Source organism: Coffea arabica, chromosome 2e, assembly GCF_036785885.1.
Source record: "Coffea arabica cultivar ET-39 chromosome 2e, Coffea Arabica ET-39 HiFi, whole genome shotgun sequence".
Lineage (NCBI taxonomy): Eukaryota > Viridiplantae > Streptophyta > Magnoliopsida > Gentianales > Rubiaceae > Coffea > Coffea arabica.
This window is the reverse complement of record NC_092313.1, coordinates 66,311,540-66,330,861: the sequence shown is the minus strand read 5'-3', so window position 1 is coordinate 66,330,861 and position 19,322 is coordinate 66,311,540. Positions and strand designations below refer to the sequence as shown.

At 41.3% G+C, this 19,322-nt stretch overlaps 2 protein-coding genes across 3 annotated transcripts; both read left to right on the top strand.

Annotated features, from left to right (window-relative positions):
- The first annotated feature begins 8,752 nt into the window (after positions 1 to 8,752).
- LOC140037041 (uncharacterized) lies at positions 8,753 to 12,198 on the top strand. Its single transcript, XM_072080728.1, has 2 exons — positions 8,753 to 9,188; positions 11,009 to 12,198. Exons 1-2 carry the CDS (start codon positions 8,851 to 8,853, stop codon positions 11,661 to 11,663), a joined length of 993 nt encoding a protein of 330 aa, XP_071936829.1. The 5' UTR covers positions 8,753 to 8,850; the 3' UTR covers positions 11,664 to 12,198.
- A 922-nt stretch (positions 12,199 to 13,120) lies between these two features.
- LOC113727496 (uncharacterized) lies at positions 13,121 to 18,982 on the top strand. 2 transcript variants are annotated; one of them, XM_027251699.2, is made up of 5 exons: positions 13,121 to 13,420; positions 14,040 to 14,188; positions 15,626 to 15,787; positions 17,515 to 17,630; positions 18,006 to 18,715. In XM_027251699.2, the coding sequence occupies exons 1-5, from the start codon at positions 13,213 to 13,215 to the stop codon at positions 18,007 to 18,009; spliced, it is 639 nt and encodes a 212-aa protein (XP_027107500.2). In that variant the 5' UTR covers positions 13,121 to 13,212; the 3' UTR covers positions 18,010 to 18,715. The 2 variants fall into 2 exon arrangements, with proteins under 2 accessions (XP_027107500.2, XP_027107499.2); XM_027251698.2 differs by having other exon boundaries at positions 13,122 to 13,420; positions 18,693 to 18,982.
- The last annotated feature ends 340 nt before the right edge of the window (positions 18,983 to 19,322 follow it).

Genomic DNA, 19,322 nt, shown 5'->3' with positions numbered 1-19,322 from the left:
TTGGTGGCCGGGAAGTCAAAGCGGAAGGCATATGAGCACACTTCTCCCTGGGGGCCCTCCAGGAGCAGTCCTGCTCCGCTGCCATCCCCATTAGAGGATCCGTCCACATACAACGTCTACAAGTGTGGGGTGGACACTTCGGCGATGGCGGAGGTGGATTCTCGACCTTCCGTGAAGGTGAGCTCGGCAAGGAAGTCGGCTAAAACTTGAGCTTTTATGGCGGTGCGCGGCTCATTCGACAAATCGTACTCCCCTAATTCGACGGCCCACTTGGTAAGGCGCCCGGAAGCCTCGGGTCGCACCAGTATCTATCGAATAGGCTGGTCTGTTTTAACGGAAATGGGGTGAGCTAGGAAATAGGGTTTCAGTCGTCGAGCCGCGTGGACCAACCCTAGCACGAGATTTTTCACTTGGGTGTACTGAGTCTCCGGCCCACCGAGAGCTCGGTTGACATAGTAGACTGGCACTTGGGTGTCCTCATCTAGGATGAACATAGCACTGACAGTCTCGTCGGTGACGGAGAGGTAGAGATACAGCTTTTCTTCGGGCCGAGGTGAGGCGAGGGTAGACAGGTGGTGTAAATATTGTTTCAATTTGTCGAAGGCAGCCTGGCACTCTTCAGTCCAGGCAAACTGATCAGCCTTCTTCAGCACCTTAAAGAAGGGCAAGGCTTTCTCAGCAAATTGGGACAGGAAGCGGTTCAGCGCGGCCAAGCGTCCGGTTAGTCTCTGGACTTCTCGGAGGTTCCGAGGTGGGGACATGTTCTGAATGGCCTTGACCTTGTCAGGGTTGGCCTCGATTCCCCGGTGGGAAACCAGATACCCCAAGAATTTTCCTGAGATGACACCGAAAACGCACTTCTTGGGATTTAACTTCATCATCGAGTCCTGCATGACGCCGAAGACCTCCCTCACATCTGACAAGAAGGCCGAAGTGGTTAAACTTTTGACTAGAATGTCGTCCACGTAGACCTCCACATTGCGGCCAATCTGATCTTTGAAGAGGCGGTTGATCAGCCTTTGATAGGTCGCCCCGACGTTTTTTAGCCCGAACGGTATGGTAGTATAGCAGTAGACACCTTGGTCGGTGTAGAACGCTGTCTTCTCTTGGTCCTCTTCACTCATTTCTATTTGATGGTACCCTTTGAAGGCATCTAGGAAGCAGAGGATCTCGTGTCCTATTACCGAGTCGACGAGGGCGTCTATCCTCGGCAGAGGGTAGCAATCTTTGGGGCAGACATTGTTAAGGTCGGTGAAATCCACACACATTCTCCATCCACCGGTGTCCTTTTTAACCATGACGGGGTTGGACAGCCAGGTGGAGTATTGGATCTCATGAATCATCTTGGTGGGCAAGAGCTTGTCGACCTCGTCGGATTGGTCTTGCTGCGTTCGGGGTCGAAGTGCCTACGTTTTTGCCTCACAGGACGGGCCTGTGGATTAACGTTAAACTGGTGAATCATGAGCTCGGGTGGCATTCCGACCACTTCATCAGCGGACCACCCGAAGACGTCCCGGTGGTCCTTTATCAAGTAGATCATTTTTTCCTTTAGGGGCGAGGGGAGTCCGGCCCCCACTTGGACCACTTGGTCAGGTCTCGCCTCATCCAAAATCACCTGCTCCACCTCATCCCCGGGTTCAAGCCTGCCGTGCTTTCCTACCTTCTGAGGATCGATACTGTCTATGGAGAGAACAGTTGACCTCTTTTCTTCAGCCTTCGACGCAGTCTGGGGAGTGACTGCGGCCTGGATGGTGGCGAGATAGCATTCTAGGACAGCGTTCACGTCGCTGCTCACTTCGGCCACCCCCGCAGGCGTAGGGAATTTGAAACTCAGGTGATAGGTAGAGTACACAGCCCTCAAGGCGTTGAGTGTGGGCCGGCCCATTAACATATTGTAAGGAGAATCTGCTTTGACCACCGCAAACCTAAGGGGTACAGTTTGTCAACGGGGATGACGCCCGATAGTCACCATCAAGGACTCCATACCCTCCGGGTGGACTACGTGTCCCCCGAAGCCGACGAGGGGAGTTCTGACAGGAGTGAGTTGCTCTCTGGTCAGCTTCAGACTTTCGAAAGTTCGGTAGTACAAGACGTCTACCGAGCTTCCGGGGTCAACATAAACCTTTTTGACAATGTAATTATTGGTGAGAACTTCGATCACGAGAGTTTCGTGATTGCTGGAAGCGGCAGGAACAGAGTCGCTGGAACCATAGGTAATCACCTCGGACAATCGGGAGCTCGGCTCGGCCACCTCTATACCGGCTTGGCGGTAGGTCCGCTTCCGGGAGTTCTGACTGTCTCCTCCCGTCGGGCCACCCGCGATTGTGTTAATCACCCCGGCGATGTTAGGGCCGTAGCCCGGTGACCCGTCGCGCGGAGGCCACTAGTCCTCCCTATGGTCCTCGGGACCTCGGCAATAACTCTTTGTGTCCCGCCTGTCTTCTCGGCGGGGGCCCCGGTTATCCCGGTGGGAGACGCTTCGGTTGAAGCCTCCATCCTTACGAACGAATTGTTTCAGGTATTCTTGTCGGATCAGGTTCTCAATCTCTCGTTTCAGAACGTTGCAGTCCTCGGTCTCGTGCCCAACATCTCGGTGGTAGGCACAATAGAGGCTGGAGTTCCTCTTATCCCTTCTCCCCAAAATTTCTGGAGGGGCTCGGCCGAGGTGATTCTGCCTCATCACAGCCAAGACATGAGACCGGCTAGCATTGAGTGGTGTCAGCTCGGCGTCCGAGGTGGACGACCGGCCTTTTACGATCCGATCGAAGGCACTCCGGCGGTTTCGGAATTGATTCGATGAGCCACTAGGGCCTTGTTCGACTCGGCCGGTGTCTTTTTTCCTCCGGGATTCTTGCCCAGTACGAGTGTGACGGCCCCACTTCTCCCAAGGGCGAACCCAAGGGTATCGGTGGGCCGCCTGCCTAGCTCGCGCCAGGACTCAAAACTTAAAACAATCAAAGCCAGAAAATTCAAAAGAGTACTATATACAACCCCAAAAGAGTTATAATTACATTCTCCAAAAGTATCGAGTCAGACCACCAAAACAAAAATAAACATCCTAACTGTTCAACTATTACAAGCCAATCTAACTATACTAGTATACGAGCCAAAAGTCCCCGCGTCGGCCCCTGCTAAGGAAAACAAAAGGAATGGGGTAAGTTATATGCTTAGTAAGTAAACAGGGGCGAAAGCGTAAATTCATGTAGCAACAATTACACAATAAGAGTAAAGCAAAAGCAGAAAAGAACAACATCATATAATAAGGATACGGGTGGCTCCAAAGCCAATTCATGTGCCATGCATGATCTCCTGCCGACACTCCGTCGACCGCAAATAATAGTCCGTAGAACTTCACTTGTACACCCACCGACACCTTATCACCCTCACTGGCCAGTCACCTCACAAACTTGCCCGGGCGAACGAAATCACAAACTTGAGCTTGAGTCACAAGCTCGGGTCACAAACTTGGTCACCTTCTCGGTGAACCGGATTCACAAAATTGGTTCATAACATGAACCTACAAACTTTGTGACCTCAGACTAAGTTGGACTGACTTCGACCAAGCCCTAACCGGCTCGAATAGTCCAACCAGGTCAAGAGTTCGCCCCAAACTCACAAACTTCACAAAATTATTCAAAATCACAAACTTTGCAAACTTCACAAACTTTATTCGAAAGTCGCCCCGAGCCACAAGCTCAAGGGTTTTGGTTCCAAAAGGTTCATATACATATGCCAAGTACAATTATACATTCAAATTAGGGTTTAGGTCGAGTGCGATAAAGTACACCCTCGCCTAAGTGCCCTTTTCACATATCTCAAACACATAGCAAAGAAAACACACCAAACTGGCCTGAATACTTACCCAAAATACAAAAGTAGTACTAAAGCAAAATCGCTTCGTGCGTGTTCGCTAGTAGTTGGCCCCACCGGCTCCGCCTAGCTCACCACTGTCTGAAATAGAAGATTGTGTCATAATATATCACAAACGGCCACTAACGTACTTAAAACAAGCAAAACGGCAAAATTGGCACGCGCCAGTGCGGAAACGGCAAACGGGACGGCCAGATCTGTCATCTCAAACCGTTTTGGTCAAAAGTTAGGCTAGGAGTGTCGGATCAAGGTGGGTGAGACACCGTTTCGAAGCTAAAAGGAAGAGCTACAACTTTAATTTAGGTATCTCAACCCAGATCTCAATAGGTATAGGTCAAAAATGCACGAAACAGTGCCAGCTGTTTCATTGCGGTTTACCAAACAGGCCCTGTTTGCAAGGCCGTAACTCACGGCTCAGAAATCGAAATCAAGAAATTCCAGAGGCGTTAGAAAGCTGAAACATAAGGCTAAAACTTTGATGTTTTGGCCAAGATCTGAATCCACTCAGAATAGAACGAAAATCGAGTGCCAAAATACCCGTCAGAACTGTCCAGATACAAGGCAGTTCTGACGATCTATATTGTTTGGGTCATAACAGAAGCTACGGAACTCGGATTCCGACGTACTTTATACCGTTTCAAAGCTGAGACCAAGATCTAAATTTCTTATGAAGGAGTCGACACCCAGATCGAATGGGATCAATACGGAAAAACCCACGGTCAGAAACTGAAATTCAAAACGTACACAAACGAACGTCTAAAACAGGCCTGATGGTTTTGTCCATAACTCAGGATACACTAATCCGTTTGACCTGAAATTTTTCAAGTAGATTCAGGACCTAAGAGGCTACAATGTTGAAGAAGGCCACTCAATCCAGTTTCGAGTGTAACTAGGTCAAAAATGCAAGATACTACACCAGCATCGCAAAAACAGATTCACAAAATGTATTCTAGCACAAACATCATAAAACAGGCTACCTAAGTCCAAATTCCGAGATTCCAAAGCCATATGAAAGATAAGATTTAAGGCTACATTTCATCAGAAGACCATAACAACCAATTCAGAAGCAATCCCAACCAAAACAACCAATTACAATCGCAGTTCTTACATTCGGCCAAAACCAGAACAGCAAGGGTAAATTCGACTTTTCTCACACTACGCTACTCCGATTGACCTGAAATTTTACAGGAACCTATAAAATGTCATTACCTACAACTTTTATGTTTTAAGCCAAGGCCAATTCGGCCTCTATCTATGACCAAAATTTTCGGACAGAATGAAGAACCAAGAACCCTAATTTTTCCAGATTTCTTCCAAAACAGAAATTACTTGAAATCTTCCACTTTTTCCACCCTCTAGAATCATTATATACCATTTCCAATCATCATAAACAACCACACCATCATAATCCAATTAAACCAGAAAAATCATCATAAAATAGAAAACTTCACCAAATCACTCCAAACCAAGATAAAAACCAGAAATTTCAGCACTTAAATCACCAATAAGCATAACATAAGCATCATTAGGTGTAGTAGGGTGGTTCAAGCCTCACTTACCAAGAAACAAGAGAGAGGAAGATGTTGGTCACCTTAGCTCTTCCAAAAAGCTTCACTAAACAACTTACTAACACTAATAGGAGAGGTTTTATGGAGTAAGTTCAAGATTAAACGGTTAAGTTGTTGATTTGGACAAGATTAGAGCAAGGAATTGAGAGAGGTTTTTCTTCTTTTGCTTGGAGAGAGAGTCGGCCAAGAGGGAGAAAAGAATGAGGAATTTTTGGTTATTTTTGGTGATTTATTTGGTCAAAATAGAAAAAGGTGAATAGTGGTCTTATGGTAAGATTAAATCTTATGGTGACACTTGTCACCTTTTATTAAATATCTACCTAACTTTTCTCTCTCATATCAATCCAAATTGCAACCTCTACTTATCTCTTAACACCCGGTAAATTTTACACAGTATCCGGAATTTAACCTAATTGGCCGAATTTTTCCGAACTTTTCGCACTAGTGGGTCCCACGTCCGATATACGTTCTAAATTTCTCAAAAACTAACTAATACTAAAAAAAACATCTAAAAACTCTATTTACTCAATAAAATTATCTGGGGAATTTTCTAATAAAGAAAATGTAGAAAAAACGGGTTTTCAATATTAACCGGAACTTAGGGTTTAAATCTTAATCCCTATTTAGGGTTTTCGAAATACTCCCAAAACCAAACGTTACCGCCCAATTAATGAATATATCAATGTAGAACGAGCTGGGGCCTCACAACGAGCTGTTTGGGCTTCTCGCTTCATGCGGTTTAGCTCCTCACTTCGGATTCCTTGGTCTACTCGCTCCCAGAGTTCCCGAAGTGTGCGGGGGTAATCCAGGTGTATCTCGGTATTGAAGATCCCCGCAATCAACCCGTTGGTGAAGGCAGCTATGGTTACCTGCTCATTTTGATCAGGTATCTGCACATTCTCCTCATTGAACATCTGCACATACGAGCGCAGTGACTCGCCGGGAGCCTGCTGTAGGTTCAAGAGATAGGCTGAAGTCTTCGTAATTGGACGGGACGATACAAAGCGATGGATGAACCGGTCTATCAACTCGTCCAGTGAGGAAATGCTCCTCGGTTCTAAGCCCCAGAACCATTTTCGGGCTGTCCCTTGTAGAAAAATGGGAAAAACTCGACAAATCACGGCGTCGGGGACGCAGTAGAGTCGGAAGGCAGAGATGAATGCGCGGAGGTGATTCTCCGGATCACCTCGGCCATCGTAGGAATGCAAGGCTGGGAGTTTAAAATTTGGGGGCACCATTTCCCCATTAATGTCATCAGTAAAGGGCGGAGCTCTCATGTAGTTGGCTGCTAAGCCTTCCGGGCGCCGAGGTGGGTCCTCAGCGCGCTTTCTCAGCAGACCCCGGAAAAACACCCGGAAAATAGAGGCAATTTTAGAGGTCGCCTTGGAAGAGGCGCGCCTGGAGGTACTCCAAGAGAGGTGCCCCTCATCAGAGTCCTCACCGGAAGGTACTTCAGGGGACTTCGTCGATCTCCTCTTGGAGGATTCAGCTTTTTCCTTCCCCTGTCTCTTGAAGTACCTCCCTAGTTCTTCGAAAATGTTGGGATTGTCAGCTACGAACTCGGCTATCTTGGCGATGGCATCCTTGTTGGATGGCTGGGCCCTTGGGGATCCTTGTTCTTCAGGGATGGGACCTTGCTGGGCTCCCGAGGTTTGCCCAGCCCCATTTGAGGGAACTCTCCCGCTTCTGGAGCGCGTGGATCTCATTTTAACAGTAATCTCGTTCCCACAGACGGCGCCAATTGAAGAGGTGATTTTTGGTGGGTAACTGGACCGACCTAAATCAATCCCTTCTCAAATAAGGTGAAGTGTGTTTGCTTATCCGAAGTGGATGGCGGGGCTTCTCCCCTGGGATCACTCCGACGATCAAGTTAGTACGAGAGAAAAGCAATAGTATATGTGAGTGAACAGTATGCTTACTTGTTGGGAGTACATGAGGGGTATTTATAGAGCGGGAGCGGAAGGTAGGACGGAGGGCTCACGCTGGTGGGACCCATGTCCTGGTCATTACGGCTCTGTTCCCTGCCAGGAGGTCCGACTCTGACACTGTAGCCGCCTGGACATGATGACGGGGAACCTTGCGTAGTAGCCATTAAGAGCAACAGGTGCTTTTCAGATAAAGCACTGGTCCCGGATGATGTCAGGTACGTTGACATCATCAGCGTGTAGCCGAGGTGGAAGCCTGAGGTGCAGAGGTCACCTGAGCAGCAGACCAGGGACCTGCCCGAGCTCAGGGATCATGTTCAGGACATGACTGCGCTCGGGTGAGGGATGAAATGAGGTCACATCGGCCGTATGGGGACCGCCGAGGTGAGCATCCTCACAGGTGTTGTGGAGAACGAATAAAGACAATTGAATATATACTTTTCTTCTGTACACATGTTGAGTTGATATGGAAAGCTGATCCAATAAAATGGGATGGAATCTAGGAGTTCAGAAATAACTTTTGACTTTGGTGGAACAACATTTTGGAAGCCAAGGAAAGACCTAAGAGGAAAGATCATATCATACCTAAGGGGAAAGATCATATCATACTAACGGTTAATACGCTACGATGGGTTTGGAAGTCGAGAAACCAAATTCAATTCAACAGCGAAAGGAAATGTTCTGGTATGATAGTTAACAAGGCAATGCATGAATGGATAGAACATCATATAAAGCACATCAGGAGGAGGCAGATGAAGGAAAAGAGAAGAATGAAGATATAAGAGTAGAGATCAAATCGCAACCACCACAGGAGGGCATAATCAAACTCAACATTGATGCTGCAGTAGACATTAAAAAAAAAGGCAAAGCTGGATGGGGAATTCTAGCTAGAATAGCAAATGGAGCAGTCATATGCATTTGGGTGGACCTGAACAAAGATGCCACTGGTTGAAGAAACAAGCGAATCAGGAATGCGCTTATCAAAGCAAAATTAGAAGGTCGGAGGAAGGTGAAAATTCAGTCAGCTTGCAAGGTGGTGGTGGAAAAAATCAATTTGGAGAATACAAATGATCCAAAAATAGGTACAATTCTCTAGGATATCAGAGTGCTTAGGAAAAATCTTATATAAGTGTTACTTGTCCTTTATTAAAATGCAAGGCAACCATGTCAATCACAAGTTGGTAAAATATGCCATAAACCTGCTTAGTGAAGTTGTGCGGAAGGTTACTTCCCTCTTTGGTTAGACAGTCTAGCTTGGAGAAGATGTGCTTTTACAGTCACATATGCATATGTTATTGTTTGGCAAAAAAAAAAAAAAAGAATTAGTTATTTCCAAAAATACTTAATCTTTACCTGAACCTTAGAAATAAGAACCCAAAATTCATATTCTCACGACCCAAACCTTAATAAAACCCACCCAAGCATCCGCCCATACGGGCACAGAGCCTAGCAGGGCAACAGGCAATCACTAAAAATTCTCACTCACTATGGCTCTGTCATCGGCAACATCACCAAAGGGGGTGGTGATATCAGTCCCAGTACTGGTTCTCTCAGTAGCCACCGCTGCAATTTTTTTCTTCTTCCTACTATCCTCCCTTTCTTCCTCCCCTCCTCCTTGCTCCTGCCCCACCACTCCTATTTCCACGGGGTATTCAAGAACTGATGATAAATCAATTGGGTTCTCGGGCCGGATCTCGGCTTCAAAAGAGGACATAGATTGGGTTAAATGCCAGATCGATGCCAATGGCCTCCACATGGCCGAAAATGTGCTCCGTAAAGGCATTAATCCCAGAACCCGCGAACAACAGCTCCAGGATCTCCTCCAGTGAGTACCCTTTTCCTCAGTTTTTTTTTGTGTTTATAACTAAATCAGGGATATTTCTGCTTTTTAATTTGCTTTTACGAGGTTTTAGCAATGTATGTTAAGATTTTTTTTTTCTTCTTTTTGATGTAATCGTTGCATCTTAGATGTGAAATTGAGGGTGGTTAAATAGTTTGTCTTATCCAATTAGTGGGTTCACGATATTGGAAGTGTTGTAAGTTTATGAAGTTCCAATTTTAGGCTAAGCATCAGCGGTTGTAGTAAATTGTTGGGTTTGCATTGGTTTTGATGTTAGCAAGGAAACTTTTGAGTCTTGTATTGCGCTTTTTTTGGTAGGGATAATTGTTCCATATGTGTTGATTGGGGTGTTATTGGCCAGCCTTTCGAGCCTAGGGGAATTGTTAGGTACTATAATTGTGGATAAGCCTGGAGTGCAAACTATTCAAGCTACTCGTCGGTAGCTTAATGCTTGGCTTGAGAAAAATTCGCCATATATGCTAGGTCATATGTTGTGGTTAAATATAGAGGATGTGAAACAGGGCTTTTGTAGCACTCAAGGAACCCTGTTCTGGGGATGAACATCTAGGAAATGAAGAAAACCCCTAACAGGCCAACTAACCATCAAGTTACTAGGGCAGTAGTTAACTCAAATGATTTGCACTAGCCGATGCTAGACAGGTTTGGTTGATATGTGAGAGGAGGATGTTATGTTAGATGATTTCATGCATTATTAGTATACCATTGTATGCTTTAACTGAGAATCATATGTGATTTGTATAATGTGCACTTTCCTTTAAAATGGGTTGATAGTATATCGTTGTACGCTTTAACTAAGAATCATAGGTGATGTGTATAATATGCATTTTCCTCTAAAATGGGGTGTTTTGTTTTGCGCTTGGGCTTTGACAGGCCTCTTGTGCGTAGGTATCTTTATGCCCTTAAGTACTGTGGTTGAATTGATACTGATGGATACTAGTAGGTAATGGAATCGTAACTTGGGTTCTGACAAATTTGTTCGTTATAGAACAAAATTCTGATTCTGTTTCTTATGCAGTTATGTGGACCTTTGGATTGTAGTGTTATTGTTTTCTTCTTTTCTTCTTCTTCTTCCCAGTACTGCTGTTTGATTGATTTCTTAACTGCCTTGATTTGCTGCGTGTTTGCCACCTCTGCCTGATACAGAGATTAGAGGTGTAAGTGGCAGGGGTTTGTAATTTTTTTTTCTGTTGTCCCCACTACTGCTGTTTGATTGACTTTGTCGCCACCTTGATTATGTTGATGGTGGTTTTTGGCGCCTCTGCCTGATAGAAAGATTAGAGGTGAGAATGGCAGGGGATGACAACATGGATTGCTATATGGATCGTAGCCTAATGGCATAATATTATAATCACCATGACCATGAGACTCTTGAATCTTTGGATCTTCCACATTGTTGATGAGTATACCAAGACAAAGCCTACCCAAGTATTTGCCTTTGTTATATGGTTCTCCTTTGATGATGCCTGATGTCTCATTAGTTAAATTACCTTCTTTTGTGTGGGTCTATTTTTAACTAGCCATATCGTCTTTCTTAAGGACTTATTTTAAAAATATATATGAACAATTTTTTTTCATATTTTTATAATGAAAGAATTAGACTGTCAAGCTACACCTCAACACTGGATGTTGCTTTTGACTTTTTCTTATATCTTTGTTCCTTTCTTTTTCTAAATCTTTTAATTGTTCTTTACTTTTGAGCAGTGGGTACGGTTGCAGTTAGCTTTTTAATGTCCATTTCCAGGCCATATTTGATAAATGATTGAATTATTTTTGCCATTTTTCAGGTTTAAGGGCATATCACACTATGAAGGAGAGGAAGGAAAAAATCACACTGCTTTTCCATGCCCTAGTGAGCTCCTCGTAGAACAGCACCACAGCAACTATGGGGAGCCTTGGGCTGGAGGCCGAGATGTTTTTGAATTCCTTGCAGAGTCAATCCATCTGACTCCTGACTCTCGTGTTCTTGAGATTGGATGTGGAACACTGCGCGTCGGCTCGCATTTTATACGCTACTTGAACCCCACACATTTCCATTGTTTAGAGAGAGATGAGCTTTCTCTAATGACGGCATTTAGGTACGAGCTTCCTTCTCAAGGTTTACTGCATAAGCGTCCTCTGATTGTTAGAGGTGATGACATGGACTTTAGTAAGTTTGGATCTGAAGATTTGTACGATTTGATATATGCAAGTGCCGTTTTTCTCCATATTCCAGATAAGCTTGTCTGGGTTGGATTAGAGAGGTTAGTGAATAGATTGAAACCTTTAGAAGGTAGAATTTTTGTGTCACACAACATAAAGTTCTGTTCGCGGCTGGGAGGAGAAGAATGCACGAGAAGGCTAAATCATTTGGGAATCGAGTATCTTGGAAAGCACACTCATGATAGTTTACTTTTTAATCACTATGAGATCTGGTATGAATTTAGGCGATCAAAACTTTGAGTTAGACAGAATATTTGTAGCCAAATTTCATGGCATCATGAAGCTCGATGGGGCTGCCCCAAAAACTTGCTGCAGTGACATCAACCATGTTGAGGCATTCTTTCTGTGCAACTTATTGTGCTGCATACATGTCGTCTGTTGTTGATCTTTATTATAAGAAGAATCGGACTCATTCTCTACGACAGATAAGCTGAGTGGATTATGACTTTGTTCAAGTGACAAGACACCTGCTTCACGTTTTTCATGAGAAAGTGGGTATACATGCGCTTGTATTCTATGTGCAGACGCTGGTTGTGGAGGCAGCTGGTGGTGCATTTATCCATGTTTGCAATGCTGGAGAGGGTTCTATCTGGAAACATCTGCTGACCTGCATTTCTCTCCAGTGAATATTGGACGATGGTCAATGATTTTGACGGACATCGACCAGTGATCCAAATTCTGTTTTTCATCACTGAACCCCATTCTGACTGACTTCATTTGTACTTCTATGACTGTTCTGCTTGCTTAATGATGAAAGATTTGCTGATTTCTGCCATGTTTAAGCTCTGGTTCTGAAGCAGCCAGCATCAAGGAGAGCTGCTCATGTCAAAGGGTACTTCACTTTTTGTATAAACCATTTTATCTAGGACAAACTTTGTGGTTGATCATAGCTAATGCCTACAACTACTTAACTAAGAAAGCTAGACGATTACTACAAGTGTCTTTTGCAAATAGACATTTCAATGCTTCAAGAATCCATATTCGTATTCTTTTCAAAAAAAAAAAAAAAAAAAGAATCCATATTCGTAAAATCGGAATTTTAAGAGCCCTCAAATGTTCTTTTAGTCCATCCACTTTCGCAAAAATGCATTAGTTAAAGCTATGAAAAAATTGCTCAAGTCATGCGTAGTTTTTCAAATTGAAAATGTTACATTTTAGTCCCTTACATAATTAAAGCTTTTATTTAATGGGTGTATTTTCTCAATCTAAGGCCTTGTTTAATAACTTAATTCAACACTTAAAATTAATGTATTCAGATCGTTTGACAACAAAAAATTGAACATCTGAATTAATTAAATGACATTGAATTTCTTAGGCAAAATTTGCTTTCAAAATTATGTGATAATCTATTCATTTATCACTGAATGTGATATGCACTCAAATGTATTAGATTTAATACTTAATAATTTTATAATTTGATAGATTCATACTTCAGATTTCAAATTTCAAACTTCAATTTTCAGACTTCAGTTTTATCAAACGCATCCTAAATTAAAGTAGTTCAAAAAATTGGATTCGACCTCCAAAATAAAAGGCACAGAAGGTAAAAGTTCGGATGAAGAAAACATTTTTTCAAATTTAAGGGACTAATGTCAGAGCATATAACCAAAAACGAGAAAAACAAATAAATAAAAAGTTGATATCCTTGTGACGACGTCGTATTTACTATTCCAAAACCCTTGAACTAAAACCCTTTTTTCCTTGCGCTTCTTCCTCACTTGCACTCCGAACTCTGCATTAAACAAATTTTTTTTTTTTGCAAACTACTACTATTGATTCAGTTATCAAAATGCTTCGTCCGAGAAATTTCTTCATCTCTTCAGCCTCCGCATTCTTCCGTCACCGTCACGGCCACCTTCTTCCTTCACAGCAACGATGGATCTCCTCCACGTCGCAGCTCCATTTCTCGTGGATGGACAAGATCAAAGGGGTCTTCACCGGCCAAAAGACTTCACCCGATACCACCTCCACCTCTTCAGAGTCCTTCACTCTCCTCCGTAAGCTCCTACCGTCAACCCGCTGCCCTTTTTTTTTTTAATGTTCATTTTCTTTTCTTGTAATTGGTTGGTTTGAATTTTCATTATTGATAATATCTACTTTTTTATGCTGAAAGATTTTTGATATTTGAGATAGTGAAGTTTTTTTTATATAAAAAAATGTAATTTAGTTATGAGAAAATAAAATTGAATTTAAAAAAAAAAAAAAAGAAAACAGGTTATCCATTGTAGACAATAATGAGTGGGTTTGCCTTGGGGAGAATGGAAGTTTGGGACTATAATAGGATAAAAAACTCCGAATCGCAGAAAACCGGAGTTAAAATTTAAGGGGACAGATATTTTTAAACTTCAGCTGCTTTCCCTGTTTGTGGGGAATTTTGAATTAGGAGTGAGAATCATCTCTTGATAAGAAGGGCTAAAGGTGGCATCTAAGATACAATCAAGGTAGATAAGACAGGCTAAAGGAAGTTGTTGGATGCTACGACTGCTTAATATATGGTTATTATTTTTCTTGTACGTAAATGAGTTGTGTATTCACTAGAAAATATGTTATGTTGCTTGTCTTTTTCTTTTTCATGTGTACCAAATTTGTTGAGATTTTGGAGTTGATGGATTTTAGGGTTTGCGGATGAGTTGAGCAAAGCTAGGAAGGTAGGGGCATTCAAGCAGTATATAGTGGGGCGAAGTAGTGAAGCTACTTTTTCAGACGCTTTTGAAAAGCAGGAAGCTATAATTCGTTATCTAGGGGGTTTTGACGCTACTGGAGAGGTAGCCATTTGACTACTTTTCTATGTAAGATTTACATTTGCACAAGTCTTAGCAGATGGAGATTTTGTTTTTCCTTTGTGGAAACAGTTGTCATGATTTTACAGTATGGATTGAGGTCGCTCTTTGGTGTTAGGATAATGTGGGATATCTGGAATTTCTGAATATGTGGTTTCGTGGCTGAACATCACTTACGCTTGTGTGCTCATTTTCATCATGTTCATACTTTGTGCTTTACTCTGTCAAAATTGAAATTTATTTTAATACATTGTTATATAAGAACTGACAAAGGGAACTTTAGGGAGCTATCTGTGAATTAGAATATATGTAGTGAGTGCAGGTTATGGGCCTCTGTGATGAGGACATCTTTGGCAAACACAAAGACTGTTACACCTAAGAACACCGGGTGCTTATGAAAGTAATAATTTTTCATGACAGTAATGTTTCATTTACTTGAGAAGGTGCTATAACTGAACCCATGGAAAGGTGGCAACCACTTGATGTTGCAGGGCATGTACTGTCAGATTTTCATGCTTGATACTTTCTTCACAAATGTAGTATAACCATTGTTCTTCAATGGTGAACAGCTTTCTGCCTTATACTGGAAAAAATTGATAATGCAAGACAGTGTAGAGAAAATGCTTGTATAAAGACAAACTCTTTTCCATGAGGATTAGTTTTATGAGACTGAGATATATGCCGAAACCACAGCAAACTTCAACTCTTAAAACATGTCTAATGCTTTTCTTTATTACTCTTATCCTGCATCTGGCCAATTGTGCATATCAAGTTGTCAATGTGCAGAATTTTACAGACTTGAAATGGTGTATCTGGATCTAGTAAGGCTTATTCTCTCTTTTGTAGCCCTGCCAAAACTAAACCCCTCTAGCCCCCAATGTTCACTTTAAAAGAGGAAAAAGAAACATTAGATGATTGAGGAAAGCTTGTAATAAAATGAAAAACTAAACCTCTACATACTACATAGCAGATGAACATCTGAAACTTTTCAATTGTCAAGTGTACATTCAGATGGAAACCTTGGGAACATGTAAGCTTGTAAATAGCTACTATGGACTATGTTTTTTTCCATAACCAAGCATCTGACCTACTCCCATGGTTGTCACTTAAAAATTGCGAAGCTGTTCCTGCTTAATCACCCATGGAATTTCTACTTGTTGGCTTGAAAATTAACCATGTTGTTAGGCATTTCTTTCATGATTTTTCTGATAAGTAGGTCTTGATGCTGATTCATTCTGAGTTATTGTACTGGAAAAATATTTGAAGTTGATATTGGTTCATAATTGCAAATTTTAACCAATATTTTAACTGAACAGCATACCCAACTTGGCACATCCATATCTTTTATTATTTTTGCCTTTTGAGATTGTTCATGGGGCTTTTCTTTACACACTTTTCCTTATAAAGTTATTCATTTTGTAGAATCTCCTAACTAGCCAAAAGCAAGAGGCTGCAAAGCACTGTAATTGCACAATAGCAGATGTTGAAAATGCACTGGCAAAGTTTACATGGGCTAAAGAAGCACAGAGAAAAATTGAGAAGTTAAAGGAAGAGGGTAAACCAATGCCGAAGAGTTTGAATGAGGTACTTTTTTTTTCATTTATGAACAATGTTGTCTTCATTTTGCTCTGAAGAGTTTTTACCTATCTTTCTTTATACATCCTGGATACTTCTGTATGAAGGGGTGTGCTTGTGCTGGCTGGGAGCCTGGTACTCTTTTCTGTGTAAGCATGTGATTGGTTAAGTTTGTAATAATGTGATCAGAAATTGTTGATCGCATTTGTTCCAGAGTCCCAGTGAGTTAACTGATGCATTCTAATTGATGTCTATGTTAATTTTATGCGGTTGCATCCATTTCAGTTTGTGTGAATTTTTTGGGGTAGCAATATTCCTATTTTTTTGAAGAGGTCTGAATTTTGTTCTCAGTTATGAGTTAAGAGCTTTTCTTTGTTCAAGGCTTCATAAGCACTGAAAGGATCCTTACAGCGGGTGAATCCAAGGTCAGCCAGCCAAAATACCTATAAAACATCTTAAGCAAATAACCATGCTCGGCTAAACAAAAACAAGTGGATTTACTGAATTGCATCGCAATAACTTAATTTTGTATCTGTTCCCTGGTATTCCTGACCTGACTAATTATATATACCAAATCTCAGTTTTCACTGTTCTCCAAACAGCCTTGGGGTCTTATTTGGTGGTCTCTCAAAAATTGGAAAAGAAATTTTTGTGGTGCATATTCTTCCATCATCTTGGTGCTTGAATCCTTTGAGCTATTCAATACTGCTAATGCAGGACTTAAGAACTTGATAGTTATCGCTGATTTTATCTTTCCTGTCTGCTTTGGCAGTTGGCTTATTCTGTCAAGTGAAGATGCTTTTCTGTTATTTGAAGTTCACTTTGTTTTTATCATGGATATTTTGTGTTTTTGTTTTGTGTTTTTTTGGTAAACTTTTTTCTAGTGTAATAGGATATAACAAGATTTTGGTACCTGAAATGTTTGATCTACTATGTCTTTTGTAACTTGTGTGAGATATACTTCACCATGGAGAAGAAGGAAAGAAGAGGGGAAAAAATTTATCTGGGAATATAGGAATTGCAAACCATTATGGCCGCTCCAATCTAGTCTGTGTTGTGAGATTTCCTGAGTACATGTGTTGCATCTTACTTTTGAGGTGAAATGTTAGTTAATGCTTAAGTTTCTGTAATGTGTTTTCTTTTCAACTGAAAAGCAATTGCCTACATCTGGAAAAATTGATAGCTTAATCATTAGATAAACTTTTCCATACAAATACTTGTTCTATCTATGGAATATCAATCATTTGAAGATTTGAACAGTTCGTTTTCTAAAGGATAACCAAGGTGAATTGTGAGAAATTATCGTCAAGTGACTTTTCAAAATAGAGATGCTGTTGCTTAAAGAACAGTAGGAACATGAGTATTTATTTGTGTTGCTTGCTTATGGGAACCAAAAAAGTGCCAGATTATAGTAGTTGCTTTGGATAATACATTTATCAACTGTTCTATGATTCTGGAAGTTGGATAGTGATGTTATGAGAAAAGACACTTTGATTTGCGCATCATTTCCAGTTTTGTTGACCTGGTGAAAGGGGGGTGGGGGTGGGGAAGAGACTTTATAATAGAGCATTCTCCATTCTTTCATTGCTATGTTGATGTGATTCCTTTCATAAAATCTGCTAAAAAGATGGAGCAATTTTACCATAATCTTCCTTGATTATGAAGATTCAGAAGGCCGAAAGGTGTAGTTGATGGACAATAGGTGAATTTTATTAGTTGCCTTCGTTTATCTATAGGTCCAGAAGTTGATGGGATCAACCCCAATGGATGTTGCTCGGTCAAACTTGGCTAAGAGTGGGCAAATAAGTAGGAATGCACCTTGTCCTTGTGGGTCCAAAAAGTTATACAAAAGGTACTTCTCCTTAACTGTTGATGAATAATACTGTGTTTTTGAGAGTTTTACTCTTCATGTTGAGAAGTGGTTCAGACTTTGCTGTTTAAGTAATAAAGCACCATGATGCACTTGAGATGCTATATGAGACAGGACAGTTTATAAAAATTTTATACAGTCAAAATAATATTATATGAAGACGAGCTTCCTCAATTGGATGATTTTTTTCTTTGACAGTGTTATATTTTCTCAGTGATGCATCTTGATTTGAGGGCTGGTAGTAGCATAGTTTTCTTTATACAATACAAAGGACCTGAGATGACATTCCAGTACAGATTGTCTCAGTGCATATTATTCTCAGTTTTGATTTTTATAGCAAATGCATTATTTTTCTAGGTAAAGGAGGGAAAGATCTACTTGATGCAAGTTTTGCAAGACATTTACAGTTGAGGCAAGGGGCATAATCCAAGTATACGTATCTAGTTTTCTTGAATTGTTTCCTGGGGGAAGTTCCTTGAACAATTCAATTGCCGAACCCCGAACTTGATAGCAGTGTGTGTGAAGCTTAGCTTATTGTATCTTACTTTCTTTCCTAACAAGATTTGATAAATTCCAACTTTCTCCAACTGTCCAAAACGTGAGGTCGGTGTGATCAATTATATCATTTATTTTTGAACTTCATTACAACCCAAAAACACTATCTCTAGTTTACTTGAGATGTTTCCTGCAGGAAGTTCCTTAAACAATTTTATAGTTGTCCATATAAAAAATGGCCAAAACCTGAACTAGACCAGCTTGTGAACTTTAGCTTACTGTATTTCATATCCTCACAAGTTTCCATTAATTCCAACTTTCTCTAAATATCACAATGGAAGTTGTTGTGATCAATTATACCATCTATTTTAACCTTTTTTACAACTGAAGGACACTATCTTGTGGTGTGATGTTGGCATTATCGCAAAGAAAATGTTCACTGGTATTCCCATTAGTCTCTGTAGTTAGGAGCACTGTTTCACCTTAACGAATGTTCACAAACTTTTTATTTTGTTATTTCAAGGCTTATCTCTCATGTTTGCTTTGAAGGTGCTGCGGAAAGGATGGGAAAAGTTTAGGTCAAACAAAGCTATAAGTACAGAGAATGCTTCTTATATGAATTCTGGATGGAGATTTTGGAGAAAGGTAAACCTGAAGTTGATCTTTGGTAAGAATGAAGTAAAGAAGGTTTCTAGACTGGATTTATTATTTCTTTTTCTGATCAGAGTACGGATGTACCTCATATTGGCTGATCAGATGAAGTTTTGTAAGTTGCATCTTTAGAACAAAAGTGAATTAATCTTTCCACAGGAAGTGAATAACGAAGTCCCTTATCCTCCTCTTGTACTGTTCTATTCTTCCCTCCTGAAAGACTGCATTTTACTCCCTAGTGAATACTTTTACCAAATTTTTCGAGAGAATCAAAAGCAAGTGGAGAAATGCATGATCTGAGATCTTCAAAGAAAGCTAGATAATGCACTAAATAGTGTTTGATGAATAGTGTCTGTTTTACGAGAAGGAACTGCTCTTCAGTTTTAAAAACTTAATCTTCTCACTGTTAATAGTGTCTGTTTTCATCTCCTCCTTTCTTCTTTAAAGTACGGTGAATGCATATGGTGTTTGATGAATGCGAGACAGCTCTCAATGAAGCAACCCAGAATATTGAAAAGATAGGTTGGA

What these genes read in the sequence shown, in the direction of transcription:
- LOC113727496 (XM_027251698.2), top strand. Translation starts at nt 13,213, where the DNA reads ATGCTTCGTCCGAGAAATTTCTTCATCTCTTCAGCCTCCGCATTCTTC. An exon ending in GTTTTGACGCTACTGGAGAG is followed by an intron (nt 14,189 to 15,625) that starts GTAGCCATTTGA and finishes TTCATTTTGTAG; the next exon opens with AATCTCCTAACTAGCCAAAA. An exon ending in TCCAAAAAGTTATACAAAAG is followed by an intron (nt 17,631 to 18,692) that starts GTACTTCTCCTT and finishes TTTGCTTTGAAG; the next exon opens with GTGCTGCGGAAAGGATGGGA.
- LOC140037041 (XM_072080728.1), top strand. Translation starts at nt 8,851, where the DNA reads ATGGCTCTGTCATCGGCAACATCACCAAAGGGGGTGGTGATATCAGTC. An exon ending in CAGCTCCAGGATCTCCTCCA is followed by an intron (nt 9,189 to 11,008) that starts GTGAGTACCCTT and finishes GCCATTTTTCAG; the next exon opens with GTTTAAGGGCATATCACACT.